This window comes from Mastomys coucha, unplaced genomic scaffold (assembly GCF_008632895.1).
Source record: "Mastomys coucha isolate ucsf_1 unplaced genomic scaffold, UCSF_Mcou_1 pScaffold5, whole genome shotgun sequence".
NCBI lineage: Eukaryota > Metazoa > Chordata > Mammalia > Rodentia > Muridae > Mastomys > Mastomys coucha.
In genome coordinates this window covers 111,347,173-111,366,815 of record NW_022196911.1, presented here as the reverse complement: position 1 = coordinate 111,366,815, position 19,643 = coordinate 111,347,173, and the positions used below count along the sequence as shown (strand labels likewise).

Genomic DNA, 19,643 nt, shown 5'->3' with positions numbered 1-19,643 from the left:
CTTCTTCTTCTTCTGCCTCTCCTCCTCCTCCTCTTCTTCCTCCTCTTCTTCATCCTCCTCCTTTCCTCCTTTTCAGGGAAGGTCGCAAGAGTGAGGGGCAGACCTGGGAAGACTGGGAAGTGAGCTTGATCAGGGTTTACAACGTGAAATTCCCAAATCATCAATACAAATATTTTGTAAAAAACAAACAAAACCACCATACCAAGAAAATTTATAGAAGAGATGATTAATTTAGGCTTTTTTTCCCGAGGGATTAGAGTTGATCATGGTAGGGAATCATGAGAGTAGGCAGCAGACACAGAACAGAAGCAAAGCAGGGTGCAGAGAGAGTGTACTGGGAATGCCAGGAAGCTTGAATCCTCCAAGTGACATACTTCCTCCAGCGAGGCCATACCTCCTAAACCTACCCAAGGAGCCCCATCAACTGGGGATTAAATATTCAATGCCAGGTGTGCTGGGCAAGCCCATTAACACTTGAGCTGAGACTCTCAGCTGCTGGGCTCATTATTATAGAATAGAACACTTCTGGATCTGATATCCAGAGTGCTCTACCCCTTAACCCAAGACTAGATTATCCAGACATCCCCACCACTGGTCTTCAGGCTTCCCTCCTTTGCCTCTGCTTGCCCTGCACAGTTCCCTGGCCTCCTCATTTCTACTGAGTGACCCGGCCCTGGCACTAACTGATGCCTCTTGTGCTGAGTAACTGACAGCAGGAAACACCCACACTATAAAAGGAAGCGTATGAGTAAGACGCTCAGCTGCAACCTGGACAAACAGAGCGAGTCAGCTGGGATCTCCAGGGCTTTGGCCATCCCACTGAGATTTGGATTTGCTGCTGGGTACGTCAAGGGGTGCAGAGTGGGAAGGCAGGACCATGTGGCTGTCTGCAGCTCTGCTTCTTCTCAGTTTCCCAGGTATGTTCAGCTAGGGTCTGGAGGCTTGGGACAGCAGGTGCAGAGTGGCATACAGAGGAGCTCTGTCCCGGCTTTAAGGAGAGCTGCCACCTTCAGGGAAATGTGGGGTGGCTCTGTAGTTTCATTCAGCAAAAGGACCCTAGGTTCTACACTGTGCCAGGCATGGGTCAGGACCTGGGGACACGAAGGAAAAGGAGAAATGGAGATGACCACTAAAGGAGATTCCAGATGCTCTGGTGTGTGAGGCATGCATGAAGAAGTGCTCAGGGGAAGGAGCTGGTACCATCAAGGGAGCTCCGGAAAGCCAGAGCTCAGGGGCCTGCTCCTTTCATGCCTCAGAAGGAAGCCCTTGCTGCAAGCAGAACATGCACTCCAGGGAGAGGGCATGGCTTGGTGGAAAGGCTGTAAGCTTAGAGCAGCTGGCACATCCATGCGAAGGGAGCGCTCAGTGGACAGGTCACTGAGGGGACACTGGCTAAATGTGAGTTTACAAATGCAAAAGGTAAAAGGAGGGACAATTGCGGGTGCCTGCATCACTGCGCTTGCATCTGGGACCCAGGCCCCAGCCTCAACACCGGGCTTTCCTAGAGGCCAAGCAGGCCAGGAGTGAGCTATGCCATGGCTCGCACATTTGTGCACATGCACAGCAACGTTCATTAGTACACTCGAAGGCACACCTACACACAGTCTGCACATCTACACACTCTGTCCGTACCTCCAGGATCATCCACTCGCTCACATTGACACTCTTTTTGGTTGGTTGGTTTGGGGCAGTTTTGTTTGTTTGTTTGTTTGTTTTTGTGGGTTTTTTGTTTTTTTGTTTTGTTTTGGTTTTTTGGGTTTTGTTTTGTTTGGTTTGGTTTGGTTTGGTTTGGTTTGGTTTTTGGGTTTTTTGTTGTTGTTTGGGGAGGTGATCTTGGATCTCTTGGCGATCTTCTTCTTGCCCATGGCAGCTGTCACCTTTAACGGTCAGCTCCAGCCGCCATGGCATGACTGTAAGGACTGTCTGATGTATGTACATCATCAATGTTCTTCATGATGACGGCTTTGCATCCTGAGTAGCGTCTAGCCAGGACCGGCACCATTTTCTCCAGTTTCATGAATTTGCCCATTTAGACAGCCAGCACCCGCAGGCATGTTCACACTCTTAAGATGCCGTACGCCAAGACTGTTCACAGAAGGGATTTTAACTTTTGTTTTATTATATGTATGAGTGTTCTGCCTGCGTGTATGCAAATGTATGTACTGTGTGTGCCTGGTACCTACAGAATCTAGAAAGAGGTTATTGGATCCCCTGGAACTGGAGTTATGAATGGTTGCAAATTACCATATTGGAGCTGGGAATTGAAACTGGGTCCTCTGGTGGAGCAACCAGGGTTCTTAACCTAACTATCTCTCTAGCCACCCACCCTCCTTTTTTGAGATAGGGTCTTATTGTATAGCCCTGACTAGCCTGAAGCTCACTATGTAGACCAGGCTGGCTTCAAACTCTTAGAGATCCTCCTGCCTCTGCTTCCCTAATTCTGGGATTAAAGGCATATACCCACTTTGTTAGGTAAACTTAAAAAATAATCTAATAATAACATGCTTTGGACATCTTTCCTGTCATTGTTTGGATGTTTTTATGCTATCGCTATATTGGAACTTCCCAGTCTAATTCCCTATTAATGGTCTTTGAGTTTTCCAGATGTTTATTACTACATCCATATTGAGGCTAATGCCCCATGCTCCACTGTCTATATTAAGCCTAGGACTGGAATAGTGTATGTGTGCATGAGCACAATGCATAGATTCTTTACAAAAAAAACCAACAATGTTAGTGGTACCCACCACGAACTAGAAACTGAGCAAGATCCTGGGGCTGGGAATGGAGGGATACAGAAAATAAACACAGAACCTCTGCGCTTTGGGAGTGAGAAACAAATTGAGGGTTAGGAAAAGAGATAAGCACCTGAAATCAAGTGCTCGGGCTCCAGATGAGAGGCCAGGAGGCCAAGAATAGGAGGCCAAGAATAGGAGGCCAAGAATAGGAGGCCAAGAATAGGAGGTCAAGAATAGGAGGCCAAGAATAGGAGGCCAAGAATAGGAGGCCAAGAATAGGAGGCCAAGAAGGTGATAAAGCACCAGGTAGAAGCCTGGCCTGGAGGAGGTGGGGGAGGGTAGCTGGGATGAGGGCTTGCCAGGCAGGACTAAGTCCACAGCCTTAAGAAGGCACACTGGGGCTAGGGAAAGAGAAAACACAAGTGGCTACAGAGGAGCAAGGTCTGACTCTAATGAGAAACCAAAACCAGTTTGCAGTAAGATAGATATGCATGCCAAAAATGAAGCTTTTAAGTCACTCTGGGCAGGGGAGTGGCTGACCTTCTGGTGCAGCTGAAGAGACAGGCTCAGTCCAGTCTCAGCAGCTATCTGAATGCACTGGGCTTTCCTGAATGCTCCTGCCATGATCCTGGTATTAGATGAAGGCCATGTGTAGCCAAACAGCCCCCAGTGTCCAGCATTAGTTGCTCACATGTGGTTTTAACACCCAGTCTATGACTATAATGTGGCAGCTGTACAAAGAGGGAAGTGAGGCTCAGAGAAGTTAAGAAACTTAGCCAGGGTTTCTCAACAGTGCCACGGTAGATGCGTCCATCTGCCGACAAAACCCACACTCTCTGCTCGGTCGTGATGTCGCCTGCACTATGGTGGCAGAGATGTTCAGACTGGCATCTCCAGGGTGGAGCTGGCTGAACTGATCACCAAGCACTTGCCGAGGGGAGGGGAGGAGAGGAGAGACCGGAGGAGAGAGAGATACTAAATCTCCAGTTAGGCTCCTGAGTGGAGTGGACTCTTAAGGTTGTATCCTCGGTGGCTGCTATAACCAGTGACCAAAAAATGCAGTGCCGCAGAACAACACAACTTTATCTTACTCTTCCAAGATCAAGAGTCCAGAATAGTCTCACTGGCCAAGGCTGAGTTCCTTCTGGAGCTCTGGAGAACAATCCATTTCCTGGATTCATCCAAAAGCTCCTACGTGTCTGTTGACCCATTAACCCCCAGCATCTCCCCCTCTTCAAGGCCAGCAGCAGAATGCCTTCAAACCTAAGCCAATCAGGATGTGTAGAATAATCCAGGACAATCTTATCTCAGTGTCCCTTGTCACACTTGTAAACACCTTTATTCTTTTTCTTTTTAAAACTACAGACAGGGATGTGCACATTGAAGGGTCTTTTCTGCTATTTTCTTTGGTGTGTAGTGCCTGCTACAGAGCTTGGGTGGAAGTCAGAGGACAACTTCGTGGGGCCAGTTTTCTCTTTCCACACAGGTGCATTGTGGGGGGGGCGTTAAACTCAGGTTTGCAAATTTGTGCTTTTTACTCTTGTATCCACCTCACCCGCCTCCCTCTCTCTGTGTGAGGCCACATAGTAACAGGTTAGGTGTTAGGCATCAGCAGCTGGCACTCAGTAGGCAGACACAAGAAAATTTCTGTGAACTGGAGGCCAGCCTGGTCTATGTAGTGAGCCCCAGGCTAGCCAGAGCTACATAGTGAGACCTTGTCTAAAAATAAAAGAAAGAAAAGAAAAATGTTAACAGTCTGTGATCTTCCTATCAGCCATATAGATGCAGACCTCACATAAAATTAAATTAGCTCTAAGGAGAAGGTCCAAGGTGAGGGGCTGGCCTGATTTACAGAGGCCAAAGCCTCTGAGAGATGGTCAAGAAAGGCCTCCACCAGAGCTCTCGGTTTCTCTGTCTGACTCCAGGTGACTGAGAACAAGTTACTGTTAGGAATGAGTATATCTGGGTTTAGCCAACTTACTGAGTCACTCCACAGATCAGCAGAATATGCATTCTACATAGACATTCTCCAACCTATTTCTGGCTCGGGTTCTCCCATCCCCTGTTAGAGAGAGAAAGCAGCGGAGTGGGCTCTGTGGAAGATGTGGAGCTATGTGGTGGACGTTTGGCACGGTAGTCTAGACCCAAGGGGAACATTTGGGTTACAAATGTCACTTGGAACATTGTACGATGCATTAATTAGAACCACAGACAAGGGGCATTCCCTCTGTGGAGGCAAGGAGGCTAGCGAGAGGATCCTGGGTACGATGCTTCAGGGTCACATTGACCGGATGAAGAGTCACTTAGGAGACACACACCTGGGTATACCTGTGGGGATAGTTCCACAGGCGTAAGTGAGGAGAGATGACCCCGAATGTGGGCAGCACCGTGCCATGGATTGGGAGTCTGGACTGAATATTTTCATGAGAAAGGAGGCTGGGCTTCCTGACAGCACATGCAATGTGACCCACCACCTCGTCTGCCCACCACCACACCGCCCCCGCTATGATGGACGCATCCCTTACATCATGAATCAGAATTTAAATTTAAAAATCAAAAAGCTGCTTCCTCCTTAAGTTGCCTGTCAGGTGTTTGTCAGCCAGGAGGAAAGTAACCCAAGTCCTAGACTTCCCCAGCTCCCTGTGGAACCAGCTCACAATGCCTCACAAGTGTTGGTTTGAGATGTCTCATCTCAGCTCCATATCCATTGATAATCTGACATCGGTCACATTTACATCACAGAGATTGGCAGACATTACTAAACAAGACATTTTTTTTAACCTAGATAGAAGGTTGTTAAACATTTACAGACATACCGCTAATTACTCTAAGATCTGAAAGCGATGTCAGGGAGGAAGAAGCACAGAGTGGAATAGTCAGAGAAAGAGACCATCAGACAAGACTCATGGCCAGAGTTACACCGAAAATGGGACAGGAATCAGAAGTGTCACATGATGCAGGAGGCCTGGGAAGATAGAGTCTGGAGAGGCCAGGGCACGGGCATGCAGGGGTTAATAACAGGCTGGTCCTCAGATAATATAGATGTGAGGATTCAAGTGGGTCAGGGCAGGTGGAGTGGCCAGGATCCTTATCTAAGTCTTTGGACACTGGCTTGGCTCAGAGGAGTAGAAGCAATGCCCTGACATTCTGTTTTGGGGGGGGGGGGGCAGAAGCCATCCATACCCATGCCCTGGCATTCTGTTTTTCAGGTTGCCTCTCCATCCAAGGCCCAGCATTGGTGAGGGGTACAGAGCAGGGGTCAGTGACTGTGAGATGCCGCTATAGCTCAAGATGGCAAACCTACAAGAAGTGGTGGTGTCGAGGAGCACACTGGAACACATGCAGTATCCTCATCCAAACCACGGGATCGGAGAAAGAAATGAAGAGTGGCCGGCTGTCCATCAAGGACAATCAGAAAAATAACTCATTCCAGGTTACCATGGAGATGCTCAAGCAAAATGACACGGACACTTACTGGTGTGGTATCAAAAAATTTGGAACTGACCTTGGGACCAGGGTTAAAGTGCATGTTTACTCAGGTAAGTCCTTTCCCATGGGTACCACAAGGCCCTGGCACTCAGGGCTGAAAACGCTTTATAAAGAAAGGATTGAAAGCCTAGAAGATAGGAAGGCAGGGAGAAAAGGAGGGAGGGACGGAGGGAGGGAGGGAGGGAAGAAGGAAGGGAGGGAGGACAAAAGACAGACAGATGGAACAAGGCAGTGACAGAAGGAAGGAAGGATAGCAGCCCAGCACCTTTACCAATGTCAGCCCCCGAGGTTTCTCCAAGAAATCCCACTGACATGTGTCCTGCCTGGCAGATGTCAGTGTAGAACCAGGGCTTAGAAATCTCCCTCTGGAACCCATGACCCAGCCCTGCTGTCCTGGAGATACACAGCCCTAGAAACTCCCATTCTTCCACTGGAGGCTTAAGTAGGTCTCAGAGGCCTGAAGAAGTCCTCAACACATCAGCCTGAGAAGTTTCCAGTCTTCCAGAGCTTGTACTCCAGGCCTGTTGTCACATGGGACAAAGGGAGTGAGCTAAGGCATCTGGGGAAGGGTTCCCAGGGTTGAAGCCCAGGCCTATCCAAACCACAGTGACTATGGCCATTTTGGGGGGCCTTTCTAAGACCTTTCTAAGTGACCACTTCTGCATTCTACGACTACAGAAGAAAAGGCATAGGGTAGGGAAGTCCCAGGAGATTTGCAGATATTTTGTGGATGCTTCAACTATTAAATCAGAATCAGAGACTTCCCTGATTCTTCTGGCTTCTGCCTGCCTCAGCCTCAGTGAGGGACTCCGAGACCTTCTGTGGGTGCCTGAGGAGCAGCCTGCCCCACTGCCACCCAACTAGCCATAGGCAGACCTTCTTCAGCCCAGCAGCCACACTGACTCCTGAGAAGGCAGCAGAGAGGGTAGGGCTGAAACCGGTGAGAGAGACATGGAAGTTGCCTCCTGAGGGAAGTGAGGTTCAGAAAGGGTCACCCCAATAGAACTTCCCCAGGACTACCACTGAAGGGAAGCTGAGAAGATCTCTGGAGCAGAAAGGGGGTTGATTAAGATATGGAGGCAAAAGACAGAGTGGCCAAAAAATGTGCTTCATGTGGAGCTTTAAGTGTCCATGGGGACAGGGACACCAGCCTGTTTAGTGGTTGTGGCCAGTCAGAGGACTGTTAGAATTGCAATTATCCAGATTTCTGCTCAGCTGCCAAGTGTGATTAAAACCTAGAACCTTTGAGCAAATGCTTTGCTGGGTCAAGAACTAGCTCAAAGGAAGGCTGTAAGTCAGAGATGGACTCAGAAATCCATGACCCAGCCGCCCACTGCAAGACACCCCAGAGCTTCCTCATGGTGACATTTCCTTCCTCATAGTCATTCATGATTTAACTACTATTGTGCCTTCTCGCTCACTGACCTCCAGGAGTCCTTTGTCATGTATCACCCAAGTCACTAGACACTTGTTTCTGAGATCATCTCTCCTGGAGCCCTACTCGGTTACTATCTAATGGCAAGGAACAGAGATTCTTGCCTCCAATCGAAGCAAGAGCAAAGAGATCATGCTGTGTCTATGCCTCCAGAATAAACTACAGTCTATATCTCCATCATATCTCCTATTAATAACAATGGTGGAGGAGATGGATTATGGGCAGTCAGACAGCTCGATAGCAGCCAAAGGACTGTATCAAAGAGATGCAGCTTTCTAATCCAGGAGAAGAAAGCTCTTCTGATGTGCTGGACAGTTTTAAGTCAACTTGACACAAGTTAGACTCACTGGAGATGGAACCTCAATTAAGAAAAATTTCACAGGCCGGGCGGTGGTGGCGCACGCCTTTAATCCTAGCACTTGGGAGGCAGAGGCAGGCGGATTTCCGAGTTCGAGGCCAGCCTGGTCTACAGAGTGAGTACCGGGACAGCTGGGGCTACAGAGAGAAACCCTGTCTCAAAAAAACCAAAAAAAAAAAAGAAAAATTTCACTAGAAGACTGGGCTACAGGAAAACCTGTAGAGCATTTTCTTAATTAGTGACTGATAGGAGAGGGCCCAGCACATTGCAGATGTTGTCATTCCTGAGCTGGTGATCCTGGGTTCTATAAGAAAGCAGGCTGAGCAAGCCATAGGGAGCAAGCCAGTAAGCAGCATGCCTCCATGACTTCTGCATCAGGTCCTGCCTCCAGGTTCCTGCCCTGTTTGAGTTCCTGTCCTGGCTTCCTTTGATGGACATGGAAGTGTAAGTGTAAGTCAAATGAAGTCCTCCCAACTTGTTTGGGTCATAGTGCTTCATCATAATAGGAGTCCTGACTAATATACCCGGTGAGGGCTGGTTGGATAGGGATGCCTTCGTGAGGCATAAATGAACTATCCCCCAGTCTGTTTCATAACCTATGGCCATCTTTGTTTATGTCTAGTGGGTAAAGATACCATGTCAACTTCTAAGCAACTTTCCTGGCCCACTGTGGACAGCAGTGCAGACTTGGTGTCTTCTGACTTGCAGAAGAGGTGAGTCCTGAGGTCTTCTGTCTTTCCTTGTGGTGGTTTCTATATGCTAAGCCCAGGGAGAGGCACTATTTGGAGGTGTGGCCTTGTTGGAATAGGTGTATCACTGTGGGCATGGGGTTTAAGACCCTACTAGCTGCCTGGAAGTAGTCTTCCACTAGCAGCCTTCAGATGAAGATGGAGAACTCTCAGCTCTGCCTGCACCATACCTGCGTAGATGCTGCCATGCTCCTGCCTTGATGATAATCACACCTTGAACCTCTGAACTTATGAGCCAGCCCCAATTAAATATTGTCCTTATAAGAGTTGCCTTGGTCATGGGGTCTATTCACAGCAGTAAAACCCTAACTAAGACACTCCTCTATATGGGTTCCTCCTATGAGGACACCAAGCCTGGAGACTCCTACCCATATTCTATCACCAGGAACCAGTGATTGTCATAGTCAAGACTCAAGGTCCCAAGCCACCTCTGTCCCTGGCACTTCTCACCCACCATGGTCCCCATTCCAGCCCCATCAGGAAACTGATCTGCAGAGCTGTCCACTATTACCCAGCCAACTGGTCAAAAAGCCCTGGCAGCATTGTATCTGCCAAGGGGGAGACAGGCCCCTGTATCATCATGGGAAAAGGGCAGAGACAATGATTTGCTAACCTGGAGCCAGTGTTGAGGGCAGAGAAAGCAAACAACCCAGATATAGAGAGCTTCAGGTTTCTGCTGGGTTGAGGGGTAGTATGGGAGAGCTTCAGAAGATAAAATAGGACAAGGGGACAGGACAGGCTTGGAGTCACTGAGGAGCCCTCATGGTTGGGTAGACCTTGGGGGAAATCTTCCAAGCAGGGTGTGGGCCTTCACTTTCAGGCTGTGATGAGCTAGCTATTGACTTCCATGTGCTGGGGAACGGAGCATAATGGGGATGGAGGGCATGAGGCCCTAATGGCTGTGTCTTTGTCACAGGAACCATTACATGCTCCTGGTATTTGTGAAGGTGCCTGCCTTGCTCATCTTGACTGGTGCTGTCCTCTGGCTGAAGCGGTCAACTCAGAAGGTCCCTGAGGAGCAGTGGAGACACAGTCTCTGTAATGATTTGGACTCTGAACTTCTGGCTAAAGACATTTCTCCTTAGACTGATGGATAGGCAGAGCCTTCCCATTCTGGACTCTCATTCCAGAGGGGACCACAACCAGGGAAGAAGCATCCTTAAATTGTCGGTGAGCAGTGACTGAGGGCTGGTGCCTGGAGGGCTCAGCCAGGCATGACCTGCACTTGACACAGCATGGGACCACAGTTCAGGCCCTTCCTGAGGTAGCATCACACCTACATGACCAGCACCTCGCTCTCCCTTTACATCCTCATCAGCCCTACCCCATCAACCCACCATAGTCAGCCCAGGGTGAGAACCAATGGAACACAGCCCAAGCTGCAGAAAGACAACTATGTGTGCCCTGCTGAAAAAGCTTGTGCAGAGCCTGGGACAGAAGCACAGAGAAGCAGAAGGGACCAGTGAGGTGGCTAGGTCACCTATCCTATGACTCTGTCATAGAAAACTCTGTGAAAGCGGAGCAAGTGTTCATTCTCTGTGTTCTGGACCCTGAGCCCGCCCCTAGCATGCACTTCTGAGGAAAGGTGAGGGGCAATACCTGCCTGACAGGCCCTGGGTCTGGATTGTGGAGAACTTAGGAAGCCATGACTTAGTCACAGGAACTGTGGCTGTGTTTCCCAGCAGGTGTGTTTTGCTCCAGAGCCAGGGGCAGAAGGCTGCACAGCCTTAAACAGATCTTCGGACTACACAGACTCACGACATGCTGGCTTTGAGCAAAGGTTAGCCAGGAGAGAAGAGCAGAGAGCTCAGGAGGCAGAGAGAGCCATATGTCTTCCCACTTGGATCCTCCCCATGGCCCGCACTGCATACATCGGCACTGCAGAGGAACCAAGCCAAGGGTAGCTCATAGAGTAACTACCAAGAGCACAAACCAGGAAAGTAGAGGCCACAAGAATGGTCCCCTTATCACAGGGTTCTCCTGCCTTTAACTGTAGTTGGGAGTCGGGGAGAAACTTAACCATGAACTCTGCCTTTTATAAGGTGCATCCATTGTACAGCACAGAGCTGACATGCACATTGCAAAGACATCCTATCACTAGAACAGTCTCATCTTGCAAGACACAGACTCTAAGCCTACTGAGCAAGGCCTCCCTCCACCCCTGCCACACCCCCACCACTTCAGCTCACCAGGCCCTGTCTAACACCATCTAACTTTTTGCCCTTGGGAGTTTTGCTAAGGCACCTGAGAGGAATCATAAGGTGTTTGTCATCCTGGGATTGCTTTACCTTAGCTAGCACCAGTCACGTCCCCAAGGACCATCCACCTTCCAGCGGGTGACAGAGCTCCTCGTGTTAAATGATGAAAAGCACCCCTGTGTGGACCTGGCACACCCTCATCCTCCTCTCATTTACTCACCTGTGTTTTGGTTGTTTCCGTTCTTGGTCTTTGTGGATAGTGTTACAATGAGAGTGAGTGTATCAGTCTCATGTTGAGATGCTGTCTCCAGTTCTCTTGCATATGATTGTGATGGTTAATCTTGATTGTTGGTTTTGCGGGGCTTAGAATCACCTGGGAGACACACCTCCAAGCCTCTCTGTGAAGGTGCTTCTGAAGAAGTTTAACTGGGGAGGGATGACCCACTCTGAATGTGGACACTCACCATCCCGTAGTCCGGGGTCTCAGGCTGAATAAAAAAGGAGGGAAGAGATAAAGCAAACCAAGCACCCATTGGTCCATCTCTCTTTCCTTCCTCAGAACAAAATGTGGCTAGCTGGCTCATGACTCTGGTGCTCCTTCTGCCTTGCCATCCACAGCATGATGGACTGTAGCCCTTCCAACCTTCCTTCCTTCAGTTGTTTTTCTCAGGTGTTTCGTTACAGCAGTGAGACAAGTAATTAGCATCTATGCCCAAGAGTATTGCTGAGTCACCCGGCAATCCTCATTGTAATTTTTTTGAATGATCTCTGTATCCTTTTCTGCAATGGCTACAATGTTTTATATTCCCACCAACCAGATGTAAACATCCCAGTTTCTCCACATCCTTCATCTACATTTATTGTTTTCTGTCTGCTATTTCCTATTACAACCATTCTCCAGGTGTTTTAATTTATATTATTTCCCTGATAATTGGAGATGTTGGGCATCTTGCTACATCCTTACTGTTTAAGTCCTTTGCACCTTAAAAAATGAAACTTTTTTTTTTACTTTAATTTGGATTCTATAATTATGTGCATCTGTGTGTAGCTTCGGGCCCATGAGTGCACTGCTTGTAAGGATCATGAGAGGGCATCAGATCCCCTGGGATTGGAGTGACAGATGGTGGTGAGTCACCTGATGTGTGAGCTGGGACTCCAACCTGGTTCCTCTGCAAGAGCAGTAGGGGTTGTTTACTGTCACTCCCACTCCCTTTTGTCTGCTTTTTAGTCAGATTGTTCTTCTATATATTCTAGATATAATCTCCCCTCAAATATATTATTCTTAAACATTCTCTCCCATTCTGTTACTATTCTTTATACTCTATTAAGAGTGTTGCTCACTGACCCCAGGGTCAGAAAAGCTAGCCCTGCCCCTCTCCAGTTGCAGCACTTGGGAGAGAGGGCCCTGCACCTTGCCTGGGCAACACAGTGGAGCTGGCCCTGGTAGTGAAGGCACCAGTGAACCAGCTCAAGAGTATGAAGGTGGAAGAACCTGCCCATCCCATTGCTAGCTGTAGGACTTGGAAGAATGGCTCTGCGCCTTGACTAGGCAACACAGTGGAGCTGGCTCTGATGGTGTGGGTGAGCTAGCCCAGAGCGCATGAGAGTGAGAGACCTGACCCTGCCTTCTACCAATGGTAGCATTGGGTGGCCTAGCCAGAGCATCGCTGGAGAGCTCGCCCTGGTGGCTCAGATAAGGGAGAGCTGGCAGGCTATTCAGCTCACCTACCATCCAGGCCCAAGGCTTTGAGTTGACCCACCCCAAAATCTACATCATCTGCAAACGGTTGGAGCATGTGAAACAGCCAGTCCTGCTGATCTAAAGCTGAAGGATCTCCATGACACAGGGAAATAACAGGATAACCAGGAGGAGTCTCAGTGAGGATCCAATATTGATAGTGTCACAGAAGCCAGAGACCTCAACCATACCAATGACTCATTGCAATGAACATCTATAAGTAAAGATATGTGGACAGAGGGATGTACTGTGGGACACACTGCGACACACCACAGCTTCCACGATGTGTGTTTTTTAATTTGGGGGTGGGGAGGTTACAAGGGCAGAGGGTGGATCCAAGGGGGTGGGGAGATCAGTGGATCCAAGGGGGTGGGGAGATGAGTGGGACTGGGATGCACGATATAAAACTCACAAAGAACCAATAAAAAGTTAAAGAAAATAAAAGGAGTGTTGCTCAGAGGCTGGAGAGACACCGCAGTGATTAAGATTATCGGCCTCGCACCCCAGAGGACCCAGGTTCAACTCCCAGCATCTACATGGCAGCTCACAACTGTGTGTAACTCCCATTCCAGGAGATCTGACATCCTCACACAGACATAAATGCATGCAAAACACCAATGCACATAAAATAAAAATAAATCATTAAGAAATTTAAAAAGTGTTCCTCTTTTGTCTAAATATGAAGTTATAGATAATTTGTGGCAGGGGAAAAATGACTTGAAACAAGCTGGCTGCAAGAGGTGGGTAGAGGATTTCACTTTCTATGAGAAGAATAAAGCATATTCACATGATTGTAAAATAGACTGTCACATACCAAACTAATGACATTGCTTTTGTTAAGTGAATAAATATTCTTCCTTTTACTTTTGTGGGTTGTTTGTTTATTTGTTTATGCCAAATTCTCACATATCCTAGGCTGGCCTTGAATTTTCTATGTAGCTGAGGATAACCTTGAACTCATGATCTTCCTACCTCCACCTCAAAACTGCTGGGACTGTACCTTCGTGTGAAGTTTTATGTGGTGCTGGGGATTCAACCCAGACAAAGCATTCTACCAACTAAGCTACATCCCAACCTGTTTTCCAGTTGTATTTTAAAATCTTTTGACAGTTTTATACATGTATACAGTGTACTATCACATCCAATCCCACTGCCTCTTCCATTCTCATCTCAATTTTGCTGCTTCTACTTTCAGGTCTTATGGGAGGTTTTTGTTTGTTTGTTTGTTTGTTTGTTTGTTTTTGAGGGGGGAAGGAGTCTTGTGCAGGTGGTCACAGCTGCTCTATGATCATGACTGCAACAGCTACGTCACATCCAGAGGACAGTATTTCACATTATCCCTCTCTTGTGGCTTAAATATGCCTGGCCCAGGGAGTGGCACTATTTGCAGGTGTGGCCTTGTTGGAGTGGGGGTGTCACTGTGGAAGTGAACTTTAAGAACCTTCTTCTAGATGCCTAGAAGCCAGTCTTCTCTTGATTGCCTTTGGAACAAGATATAGAACTCTCAGATCCTGCACCATGCCTGCCTGGACGCTGCCATGTTCTCGCCTTGATGATAATGGACTGAACCTCTGAACCTGGAAGCCAGCCCCAATTAAATCTTGTCCTTATAAGACTTGCCTTGGTCATGGTGTCTGTTCACAGTAGTCAAACCCTAACTAAGACATCCTCCCATCCTTCAAGTCTTGTACTCTTTGAAGCCATTCTTCTTCAATGTTCCCTGGGCCTTGGAGGGAGTGATATGGATGTGCTGTTTATGGATGAGCACCCACAGTCACTCATTCTCAGAGCTTTGACTAGGTAGGGGTTTCTTCTTCTCTGACCAGGGCCAAAAGCAGCACTAGACTATAGACAGACAGTGAGAGAGAGAGAGATGGAGAGAGAGAGAGAGATTTAGAACGCAGTTTGACTATGTGTCTGCTTGGCCAAATATCAGAGTGCTTCTGATCAGGTGTACAATAACTAGGCTTTCACTCCCAAGTAGTGGGCCTCGAATTCAAGAAGATAGTGGTTGGCTACTGTTAAGGCCTAGGTAAACTGTTAAGGTTTGGGTGACAGTTGCCTGTCTGGCCTACCATTTTGTGCTGTTAGTAATGTTACAAGGAAGCTTTCTCATCTGCTGTTTCTGCTGTTACTAGCACGTTCTGTGCTTTGGTGTTCTTGGAAACCAGTCACAACAGAAGTCACTTAGAACTTCTCCGCATAGTTAGCCACAGTGAGCTTGGACGTGAACCACCCACCAGGTGGCATTCTCTGTACTTGTGTACGAGCTTTTATGGTCTTCGCTGTTATAAGCTGTCCCTGGGACGGACCCCCAACACAAGAGAGACATCTGCATCAGTATGAGAAGTTATATGGCATAAGACTTCCATTTCGAGTAGGGGTTGAGTAAAGTTTAAGTTCCCAAGACCTCCCTGGGAAATGGCTTCCTACTTGGCAGAAAGAGACGTGCATGTGGGTAACTGACATCCTCGTTGGCAAGTTAAGACATGAATGTTAGACAAGGCAAGGCCCCTGCCACCGTTTAATACCCCAGCCAAAGGGAGCAGGATAAATGTACAACAAAGACATGTTTCTAAGGAAACCACTATTCCTAAATCCTGATTGGTGGAATACCATGGCACAGAGGTCTGTGGATTTGGAGCTTTAAAACCCTGTAGGATCTCACCTCAAAGATGCAGTCCAGATCGAGGACACAGTTCAGCTCCTGAGTCTGGGCTGCATCCCTTACCGATCGATCAGTCATGGGTATGGTGTTCAATAAACCATCCCTACTTGACTGAGATCAGTGGGGGGGAGGGGGGGCGGGTTGTGTGGTAATTTCCAGACCCCACCAGTTACCCTCAAAATAGCCATGCTGGTATCACACCAGTGAGTCCGTCTTGCCTGACAGGTTGATATTGTAATATTCAAAGTTCCCATTTAGGTAAGATCAATGACCTTACCCCTGGGTAAGTCTCCTCACAGCCCCACATAGCACATAGCACTTTCCCGCACTAATAGCTTCTAAGGAGAAACTTCCAGCTCAGTTCCAGCTTAATTCTTCTGTCACCTAGAATTGCATTGTATGAGGCCTTCAGCAATAAGGTAAACTATCTGTATTTTAATATTCACTTTTTATTTTGTGTGTATGAGCATTTTGTCTGCAGGTAAATATAGGCCTCATGCATGCCTGGTGTTACAAAAGCAAAATGTGGGCACCCTAACTTCTAGAACTGGAAGTACAGATGGTTCTGAGCTGCCATATGGGTGCTGGGAACTGAACCCAGGTCCTCTGCAAGAGCAGCTAGCACTCTTAATCGCTGAACTATCTCCCCAGCCACCCAGTTATATTTTTAATCATTTTCATTTTGCTCATGTTCCTACTTTGGTCATAGGTAGGCGATTTTGAATCTACCACATTAAGCTCCCCTCCTTGAAGAGCCTCCTGGTTTGGGCATTTGGCTCAGGGCAGCCACCACTTCCTCTATGTTCTCACTGTAACTATGCAGGACTTGAAGCTAGTCTAGATGGGCCTTTGTGGGTGACTGATGCAAGTTCCTTCCTGTTCTCTGCCTGTCGCCATCATTATCTTCGTCCTAACACTGGCTCTTCCTAGTTCCCAGGAGGTACACTGTACACAGTCATCACACTCAGCCCCAATGACTTCCAAGGAAGAGATGAACCATCTCTTCTAGAACATTCCATGAGGCCTTCTTTCCACATCTCCCTTGAACTGTTGTTGTTGGATGGTTCAGACTCATACGGTCACCTTTAAACAAACCAATGACAAGGTGATTGTGAGCACCTTGCAACCAGGGTATACTCCTCTGTCAGCTCACTGTCTGAGTGTGGCAGGAGGCACCTGTACAAGCTTTGCTGGAACCCAGCTCTGCTCTTGGACTTCTCGAACGCTGCCCTTAGTCTGTGTGGGCACAGCAGCCCTTTGCTCTCTCATCCTGTCTCATCAGGGACACATCATGAGAGCCCAGGGTTCACACCAAAGCATCCCTCTTCTGCATCAACCTGATAGTTTGCAGATGGCATATTTTTGGGGACTGTGAGTTGTCTGTGGGATGCAGTCTTGGAAATTTGACCTTTCCTCAGCCTCTCAGCTCAGTCTCCTCCAGGACAAGGTAGTGTTTCTCTCTTCAACATAGTTTGTATGAGGGCACTGATTCTTCATAGCTGAAACCTGGATGATCCTTGCTCTCCAGATGCTTGTGACAAATCCAGTAGCTATATTTCTGCCAATATATCAATAATCCATCAATAAATAACTAAATAGCTAATGAAAGAAAGGAAAGAAAAAGCTGGGCAGTGGTGGCGCATGCCCTTAATCCTAGCACTTGGGAGGCAGAGGCAGGTGGATTTCTGAGTTCGAGCCAGCCTGGTCTACAGAGTGAGTTCCAATACAGCCAGAGCTATACAGAGAAAACCTGTCTCGAAAAACCAAAAAAAAAAAGAAAAAGAAAAAGAAAAAAGAAAGAAAGAAAGAAAAGAAAGAAAAAAGGAAGGAAGGAAGGAGAGAGAGAGAGAGAGAGAGAGAAAGAAAGAGAGAAGAGAAAAGAAAAGAAATATTGAAGTATTATTTGGCTGCCAATTTCTCCCTTAAATCTATTCATTAGGGAACAGCTATCTCTCCAGTGTTAACTCAGGTCCCCTTTTTGACTCTGGGGAGGATATATCTTAATTTCAGGGTATCCTCAGATGGCATCAGCCAAAGGAAGATAGGGTGCTACTGGCACAGGGTTAGAAGAAAGTGACAGAAATTCCACCAGTCATAGCTTAAAGTCCCTGTCAAGAGGTCCCTGCATACAGCTGTGGCACCCAGTGGGACCCCTTGACAAAGTTGCTCGACTGAGCCTCCATCTTGGACATTACTCTTAAAGTCCCTGTCAAGAGGTCCCTGCATACAGCTGGGGCACCCAGTGTGACTCCTTGACAAAACTGCTTGGCTGAACCTCCATCTTGGACATTACTCTTTTTAATTTTACATCTTTGTTTTATGTATATGGGTATTTTGCCAGTATGTATGTATGTATACCATGTATGTGCCTAGAGCCCACATAGGTAGAAATAGGGCATTAGATCCCTGAACCTGGAGTTACAGATAGTGGTGAGCCACCATGTGAGTGCTAGGAATTAAACCCAGGTCCTCTGCAAGAGTAGCCAGTGCTCTTAACCACTGAACCATCTCTCCAACCCTTTCAACATTAGTCTTATCTATTAGTCATTAGGCCATTTACCTGGGTTGTCAGAGATGCAGCAAGATGTCAAGTGTCATAAATTCAATTATGTAGGAGAGAGGACACTCTGATGTGTCTTCTTAAGACTCACTTAATGATGTGTCCCTGCCGTGAGCCACTGTCTGCTTCCTACAAAAACTAGTGGTGGAAAATTCCCAACATATAGACTCTCCAGGATAACAGAAAATCAACACTGTCCTCCATCCGACTCTGACAAACAGAGACACCACAGGACAACAAAGAGTAGTGAATACTGTTTCAATTGATCCCACAGAGCTATGGGGAGAGAGAGTCCCACTCAATGTGTTCCCTACAAACCTAAAAGATATACAGAACCTTGAAGACTTTATGGAAGGACACGTTCCTGACCACAAAGAGAGGACGGGCTGACCAGAGAGAGTAGGAAGCTGTGACTTGAATTCAGGAGGACAGCATTCTTGGTAGAACACACACAGACAGCCATATGCATTCTGCTTATCATGAAACCAAGACATATTTCTATCCACTACTTCTGTTTCTAGGACATCCTCCTGTCTACACCTCCCACCTCACAGTAGCAGAGCTAGTATGCACCATGTCCAGTTTTTTTTTTTTTAACATGGCTTCTGGGGGTTAAACTCAAAAGAGAGGCAAGCACTTTTACCCCTGAGCCGACTCACGTGCCCCAGGCTTTTTATACTTCATTTCTACAGAAGCACGTGAGCACTCTGCGTGGCAGCCACCACCAGAAGTTTGTTGTTGGGGACAAGCAGTGGGAGGAAGAAGGGGAAGCCAGGGAGCTTGTTTACGTTCCTCACTTCCCCATCCCCAGGGTTATGGCACCATCTGGGGTCTTGTAGACGGTTGACAAACACTATGCTAAATACAGGAAGGAGGGAATGGTGGAAGACGGTTGTGATAGAAGAGAGCCCAAGAAAAGGCGTGTTAACTAAGATGCTTGCTTATTGTTTGTGTGTGTGTGTTTGTTGAGATAGGGTCTCACCCTTTAGGTCTGGCTGGCCTCGAGATCGCAGCAATCCTTCTGTCTCAACTTCCAAAGTGTTGGGAGGGCGGATTCACAGAGGTGGGTCTTTGTTAATTATAGCTAAGTATAATTAAGTCAACAGCACAGAGCAAAAGTTTCAAAGATATAAGAATGGTGTTTTAGGTCTCACAGAGTGGGGGCATGGCTCAGCTTTTCTTTAATTATTTCCAAGCACTGGAGCTTATTTACTTTTACTTTATTTTACGTGTCTGACTGTTTGCCTGCATCAGTGTCTGTATGCAGCACTGTGCAGCACCCAGAGAGGGCAGAAGAGGGTGTCAGATATCCTGGGACTGGAGTTACAGGCAGTTGTGAGTCTCCACGCGGATGCTCTTAGCTGCCGAGCTGTCTCTAGCCTCTTCTCCAATTTTCTACAATGAACATTCCTCAATAGTTCTCAACATTAAACATTACAGTCCCATTGCCTTCAAAATTATTTACAAATGGGGAATAACTGGGACCAGTGGGACTAAGCACATAGGAACTCTGCCAGCCCAGTGACTCGGGCTCCTTCTGGTCTGTTTGGGTTGGTGTCCAGAGCAGACCTTGGGCGCAAGCTCTGCAGCCAGTCCCTACAACACAGAGAGAAAGCCCCACTCCCAGGTGAGCTAACAAGCCCAGGATCACAGGATCCCAGAATCACAGGATCCCAGAGACAGCTTGACTCTGAGGAGCTCTGACACAAC

The 19,643-nt window shown here is 47.6% G+C and overlaps 1 protein-coding gene across 2 annotated transcripts; it reads left to right on the top strand.

The window, feature by feature from the left end:
• The first annotated feature begins 738 nt into the window (after positions 1 to 738).
• On the top strand, positions 739 to 11,533 carry Cd300lb (CD300 molecule like family member b). 2 transcript variants are annotated; one of them, XM_031353932.1, is made up of 4 exons: positions 739 to 917; positions 5,948 to 6,277; positions 8,643 to 8,733; positions 9,686 to 11,533. In XM_031353932.1, exons 1-4 carry the CDS (start codon positions 878 to 880, stop codon positions 9,852 to 9,854), a joined length of 630 nt encoding a protein of 209 aa, XP_031209792.1. In that variant the 5' UTR covers positions 739 to 877; the 3' UTR covers positions 9,855 to 11,533. The 2 variants fall into 2 exon arrangements, with proteins under 2 accessions (XP_031209792.1, XP_031209793.1); XM_031353933.1 differs by having other exon boundaries at positions 766 to 842.
• The last annotated feature ends 8,110 nt before the right edge of the window (positions 11,534 to 19,643 follow it).